Source organism: Sesamum indicum, linkage group LG8, assembly GCF_000512975.1.
Source record: "Sesamum indicum cultivar Zhongzhi No. 13 linkage group LG8, S_indicum_v1.0, whole genome shotgun sequence".
NCBI lineage: Eukaryota > Viridiplantae > Streptophyta > Magnoliopsida > Lamiales > Pedaliaceae > Sesamum > Sesamum indicum.
In genome coordinates this window covers 1328345-1336085 of record NC_026152.1, presented here as the reverse complement: position 1 = coordinate 1336085, position 7741 = coordinate 1328345, and the positions used below count along the sequence as shown (strand labels likewise).

The following is a 7741-nucleotide window of genomic DNA, read 5'->3' as shown; positions in this document are numbered from 1 at the left end:
ACGGAAAGCTTGTCTCAACAGCTCTTCTTGCTCTCTCCTGGTGGCAGTTGCATGGTATGTTGGAGGGAGAAGAAAAGGTGAGAAAAGCCAAGACTTCATGAAGAAATAAGATGGATTCATTTGTTTAGTAAAATTTGTGGGGAACTAAATTAGAGGTATTTACACAAAATCAGCCTGTGGATGAACTACATTATAGGAGAACAATAAATTGGTTGGTTCTCTTCTTCTTCCTTTTTCTTTTTCCTTTTGAACTCTTCCTTTCATTTTGTTAATAATTTATTTTTTTAATGTTGGAAACAAAATAAATTTTGATCCAAAGAGAAGATTCAATCAAATGAGTTAACGTAATGGTGATAATTCACTTGTCAATCTTGTATCACATTGTTATTTCGATTATTATATTCTAGAACAAAAACAGTACTTGTGCCCATGGTAAGAAAAAAATAATTATTCATATATTGTAGATGATCAAAATTTAAAATATAGTAAATTAATATATTTTTAAAAGAACTAGTATGGCCCGAGAACATGGCGGAAGCGTTAAATTAAAAAATAATTAAAACGGTTCAAAAGGGGGTTTCCTTTGAAATTCCCGGAGTGCTCGGTGTTTGTGAAAAGTATAATGATAAACATATAAACATGCTAACAAGTGACCAAAGGATGAAATAAAAGTATAGAAACAAAATATGTAACTTTACCTTTTGTTTCTATAGATGAGCAGTAACGTGCGTTGTTTCCCTTTTCGTTTCTTTTCGATTCACTTTAGGATCCAAATTAGAACCCTCTAATTTGTTCACACTACACTAAGGAATAAATATAGTTCTTTTTCTATTGTTAGATAGAACAAAGAACAAGAAGAAAAATAACTCCAAATGAACACTATTATTTGTGCTTTTGGAATATTTTATATTCCAACTTGATCGAATTCAATTTAGAACAAAAATGAGAACGTTTTTGGAGAGAAAAGAGAGCAAATTTCGTGACATAGGTGCTGGTTATACATGATGTGTGTGTAATTTTGTATATTACATACAATTGAATTCAAAATTCAAGAACTATTAAATTTACCTCCAAGACAACCTATATACACACATGTATAAAACCTCCAACCATGATAAAATAATCACTCTATTATGTTCATCATGGTGAGGAGTTTCAATTCCTTTTTAACTTGCTCCAACCTCCCTCAAATGGATTTGGACTTCAAGTATGTACTAGGCTTGATTTAATCAAATTAAATCAAGCCCAACCAAAGTCTATTGGACGATGATTAATTAAATTAAGTTTAGCCCAACAAAGTCCAAATTAAGATTTATTTAATCCAATTAAATGAATCTAAGCCCAAACACTAATTAATTAAGCCAATCAATTAATTAAGCCAAACCTAATAAATTAATCTAATTAATTTAAAGGTATTAAACCCAAAATTAATTAATCTAATTTAATTATTTCTTGAGCCATTCATCAAATTAGATAAATGATCCAATCATTTATATATTCTCCTTGAATTAATTTAATTCAATTAAATTAATTTATTTCTTCTTGAATTAATTCCACCAATTCTATAGTGATTTATGTGTGACTCTTTATATTCACCCTCAGGGAGACTTGGGCAATGTGTCCAACACAAATAATTAATTAAATTTAATTTAATTAATTAGTTTCAATTAATCATTAATGAAAAACGCCTGTTACCATGGGTGGTCGTCTAGCAACGGTCCATGGCACTATAGACTATGTGAATGTTGGCGTGAACATTTAGACTCTCGAGTTTCATACAGGTACATTCCTTCCATCGACCATTCTAGGGTATGGAATTGGGCGTCGGTTCCCATCCTAGACCAGACAACTATGCTGAATACTTGAGATGCATTTACTCTATTGATCGACAATGAAAACCATCGCTATGGCCATAGACTTAGAGAGTCTAAACAATCTCAGAGCGCATAAGAGATATATCCATCATATACTGATAGGGGACGGATTCTATCTTGAAATCCACTGTCCTTAATACATAATACTACTACACTGAACAAGGCTTATAATGACCAATCAAAGACACATTCATCTCTCGCAAGATCTAAGATATAGTCATCATATGCATGCAACTGCCATGATTTCTCAGGTCCAAGGTCTAATACTATACTATCGAAGCCGGGAATTCAAATCATATCGACCAAGCCTCCAAGACATCCATATGACGATCCCCGTGAGTCAGTTCAATCAGCTAACAACCTTGTCAATTAATCCACTAAAATTGCATAGACATCCCATGTCTATCGCCTATGAAACATGACACTCATCCAATGAATGCAATACTTAATGCAAGTCTTTACAGGACTCTCGATGCCCAGTCTCGAGGTCCTCAACTTGGAACGTTTCAGACCAGCCCAAGTTGGTTTCGTAGCTGCCATTCAATGCGCAGCTCATGTAGCACTCCCTACTCGCTATATCTAATTATTACTATTTCATCTTATTTTTAATTAGAACTCATTCTATAAATAATTCCCTTTCAACTCGTAAAATAAATTCTAATTTATCAATATAATATATATCACAAAATATAATATATACCACCAAAAGTTTATATTTACCCTCACTCCTCATGTACATAACCTCAAAGGAAGTAGTACCACAATTTAAAACGCAGACCCCAATAAAAGACCAGAATATTTAACAACCAAACGGCCAAAAACTCCGATTTCAGATGTCACGACTGGCCCACCTAATAAAGACCACGGCACGACTCGAAGTCCGATGTGGCTAGTCAATGACCTATCTTCTGAAAAGTACCTGGCAAGGAATGAGCTGCCTACTCAATAAGTATAGCCAATCAGTCTATATATATACACAGGCAATAATTCACGTACAAGCAGTCACATCGACTAATAGTCATTCTTCATATAGCAACATCAGATATAAGCAGTAATACATACTCACAATTGTAAATCAATCCACGACATGATATTTTACGTTATCATTTATTAGCTAAGAGCCCCACTTACTCTAGTTAGAGTACATTAGTCAATGATTTCGCCAACTATCATCATCTCATCGTCATATCATATACAACATAAGAGATCCGTTGCATGTGATATCCCCACACTCTTTTACTCCAGCTGTGTAGCAATATCAGCACAGGACATCACAACAAACATGGTACCCCCACACCACCCCAGTGTGTAGTTAACAACACAGGATATTCCCCACTGCCCAGAATACCCCGGTACCCTACGGGCCATAGTATCTAGCTTAATTCAGATATTTTTCATATCACATTATCAGTCACATCATCATCAATCACATTTTCATAAACCATTGACTGTGTTCCCAACTAGGTAAGCATTATCTTTTATTTCAATTCACGATCATCATTCTTTTCTTTATAATAATTACTTCCTCAATAATAACTCCCAATTTGATTTCATAAGACAATCAATTATACGATCACGTAATCATACCACTCTCACCTCCAACCATTACAAACACATATGACACATTATAACAATTCCACCGGTATTAGGGTAATCTAACAAATAATCCACAACTAATTATGTAAACAATTGATGGGTGTCGAATCCACCAAAAATAATTCCTACGAACACTTTTGTAGATGTGTGAGTAGGGTCGAATCCACAGAGATTGGTTTTAAATTAATTCCTTCAAAAACGAAAATAATTAGGGGGAGTTTTGATTGGAAGAAGAATAAAACTAAAAGGCTAATAAAATTAGAAGAGATAAATATAAGAGAAGAGTATTCCAGTTAAAGATAGGATCACACTTAATTCCACGGTTGATCATAGATGCAAAGATAACAATTATTCATGATAGATAAATTGGTTATGGCAATTGGTACGACCTAACGACCTCACCTTTCCTTACCTTGTGGATAGTCAAGGAACGTCCGTTGACTAAATCCCTAATCAGTAAACAACCTTGGGAACGTCCTCAAGATTTAATTTACCGACAGCATTAAGAACTAGAAAGGCCCAATTCTAACCAATAAATTCCTACGAGGATTTATTTAAGTTAGATTGTGCATTCCCCACAACATAATCGAAAACTTCTACATAATCAATTATGTTGTGTTACCACTAGTTATCGAACTAAACAAACAATTACGGATTTGAAAGTTCAATTGGCTAGGCAAATATTCTTGACATTAAATCAGATTATTTGTAATAAAAGCACAGAGAACAACAAAAATACCAATATGAATAAAAGTAGAAAGCATAAATTAGATCTCACAACCCGTTGGATTTAAGCGTTCACCAAGTCTTCAACCGGAATGAGAGGTTTAGCTAGACAACTATTGCTGGTTCATGCAACAGCTCATTTTGCAAGTTTGGCGATAACTTCTGCCTGACTGGGTTTATTGGATCTTGAATTTAGTTAGTTACCTCCGGAAGTGGACTAAGTGTAAACATGTAGCATTTTCTTGTCATATCATTATCCCCTTTAATCATTCATAATAAAAAGAAATATGTGTTCCATAGCATGGGGTGCTGACTCAAAATTGACTTGAGCATGATGATGCTGAAAACTGAAGACTGACATATTGCTTTGGGGTATTAATACATGCAGCATAACAACTTTTGTTGGGTATCTTCTTTATATAGTGAAATTACAAAATATTCTTCTTTATGTAAGGCGTATAAGATAGTATTGTAATAGTTCAGATAGTAGTCTATCTGAATCATATTATTGCACTTGCTGTGCTACCCACTGAATAAAGTCAACTGGTGAAGCAAGTGTGCTTGTTACCACATGATATTTTATTTTATTTAAAAGTTCTGGTAAGTGATTTTGTGATCACTCGGCATTTGAGTTTTTATAATCAACCAGTAACTCATGTGAGCTGGTCTCTGGACTGATGATTTGCAATTTTCTTGTTTCGAAGGATCAAAATCTTTCATCATAATGGCTCGTTGTATTTCAAGAGGATGTTTGACAAGTTGTTCCAGGTTAATACCTTTCAGTTTGTGTTTTGTTCGTGGGATTAATTTGGTTTAGCTAGCTGACTTCACCTCTTGAGCCAACAGGTGGACTGGAAACCAGAGTCACCTGATAAGTTTGGCGATATTACAGAACTTTCGAAATCTGTTGACTCCTTGAAATTGGAAGAAACAACAAGACAAGGTGTGTCATTTTACTTGCACTTTTCACCAAACACAATTTGATTTTGAATTTTTGAACTTAAGGAAATTTGAAATGGAACTGATGTCCCAGGCCAAGGATCCAAAACTACTCAGGCTTCCTCAAAAACTGCTAGTTCCAACCCTTCAGTACAAAAACCTGCTGCATATCGTCCGCCTCATGCTAAAGCAGCAGCTGCAGTTCAGGCAGAGGTAGTCTATTCAAATCAATTAAACCTGAACACAGTTACTTTAGTATCCAAATTAGATTACTGTTATGCAACTGAACTGCAGTATGAAATCTTTTTATGGTTTTAATTGTTGTACGAAATTTACCTATTCATAACCTACCTGCCTCTTTTTGCTTCTGGTGAGTTAGTTAGCCTCTTACTGTCCTGTTCTTGATCATCTTGAGTCTAATAGAAATGATTAATGGTTAGGTTTTCGAAGTGTACAGAGTTTGCTAGACTGATTGGTAATTAAAGATGAACAGATATTCAAAACACAAGGTCTCAGCCAATGAGTCTCCAGGAATGGTCTTTCCCCTCAACTATTTGGCTGCTAATTACGGAATGACTATTTCAAACCTACATTTATTTTATATGGTCCAAAAAGATATGCATTATGGGCTTTGTCAAATGGGAAGTACCAAAATTCTTAACAAAATTCGGTTAAATTTGATTTGTCATTGCGTCAATTGGAAGTCATTCAAGTGAAAAATGTGTTTCGATAGAAAAGATAGATGCAGGATGATAAGTGTTAATGATATATGTGATCGTAGTTGTTTTGTCTCCTGGAATCATGTTCTGTTGGTGTCCATCGGACAATGGAGATTTGGTTCTGATATCATGGATAATTCATATAATTTAGGCCTAGTCTTTAATAGTACTCAAGGGCTCTGCTTCTTGTTACTCTGTGACAGAAAGTTAGGACTCTTAAGCTACCTACGATGTTTTTGGTTGCACAATTATGCATAAGACCAATTCAGAGGCCAAATTCATAAATTATACAGTCACAACACTATTATGCCTTTTCAGTTTAATTTTTTCTCTCTTCAATCAAATACTGATTGTTAAGTTTTCTTCTGTGCAGCTATTCGGAGTAAGCCCTTCCGGGTAAGTCTACTTATTCGTTTTACTCCCACCCTAAGTCCTTCGGTTTGTACAGACTCTAATTTATACATTAATTTCAGAGAAATGAGCAAGAACGCACTTAAAAACAAGAAGAAAAGAGAGAAACAAAGGGAGAAGAAGGCCGCGGAAGCTGCCGGTGGATCTTGATTGTGCGCGTGCATGTGCCAAACTGTCCGATGAGCCATTTTCAATGGTATAAGTTTCAAAGCATTCATGTGTGTCCTGGTGGTGCTACTGCAATGCTATTTCAAGAGAGGTGGTCTAATATTGTTTTCACTGAATTGAGATGCATTCTTACTCTCTTCCTGACATTTTTGTTTCTGGTTCTGTCTTAGGACATGGACTGATACATACTATATATTGACTGATTAAGGAAATTATGAAGAGAACTTAATGAAATTTGCCAGTTACTTGAGTTGTTTAAAGCCTTCAGTAAGAACTGGGCCTTATGTGCTTATTATATATGTTTGTTATGGTAATAATCTATGATGCGGAAAATATGTATAACAAACATATATATAACAATTCTTCTTACAATAAAGGCCAACTTGCTCCAGTTGTTTTGTATATATATATATAGAGAGAGAGAGAGAGTATATACAGGTCAGGAGAGAGCGATGTAATTATTCTTAATTCTTATCGTTATTAATTTCAACAAGTATTGGTGTCTCGACATACTTAATTGCTTCCCTGAAGACATCAATTAAGTTAAACCAGTCGAACCCACTTAAATTTTATGTCGATATATATATATGGTAGTTGAGAGAAATATAGATGTCGTCCAACAACATTTATTAATATATCGTAACTCTTGCATTAAAATTTCTCATTCAACATATTTCATATCAAATCATATCCATATAATAAACTTTTTGTTAAACTAGAAATATACAATAATAATTTGATCTAAGTATATAATATAAAATATAGGATAAATAGTATAAAATCCTCCTGTGTTTGAAAATTTTAGTTATAAATTCTCTAATATTAAAAAAATAGGCAAAATTGTCTTGTATTTTTTGATTAATTGCGTTAATTTTTACCTACTTAACTATTATACCCTTCTTAATTTCAAGTGATTTAAAAATGTATTTTTTATTTATATTATATATGTAATTATATATATATATATATATCATGCATATAATCTAATATATATTATATACACCGGCGGCAACATCACTGTTGCATAAGGGTGCGGGAGCGACCTCACTGTCTCCTCCTGATTTGGGCGACCGCCATCTCCCAAATTTAGGGCGACATTGCCCTCACGATGGTTGTCGCCCACTTCTCTGGGCAACCGTTGTCGCCAAGCTAGGGAGAAGGGGAAGTGGCGAGAGGAAGAATGGGAGGGAGACAGAGGCGGAGGAGAGTGGGGGAAGAAGACGAGCAATGGTCTTTGTTCTTTATTTCTTTACTTATTGATGTATTTTATTGTTAGTATATTTTTTTATTTATATAAATTATATATTT

General features: G+C 34.3%; 1 protein-coding gene across 1 annotated transcript; it reads left to right on the top strand.

Moving 5' to 3' along the window:
* LOC105167374 lies at window positions 4854–6683 on the top strand. The gene is made up of 5 exons (XM_011087062.2): window positions 4854–4964; window positions 5043–5139; window positions 5230–5348; window positions 6228–6250; window positions 6328–6683. The coding sequence occupies exons 1-5, from the start codon at window positions 4944–4946 to the stop codon at window positions 6413–6415; spliced, it is 348 nt and encodes a 115-aa protein (XP_011085364.1). The 5' UTR covers window positions 4854–4943; the 3' UTR covers window positions 6416–6683.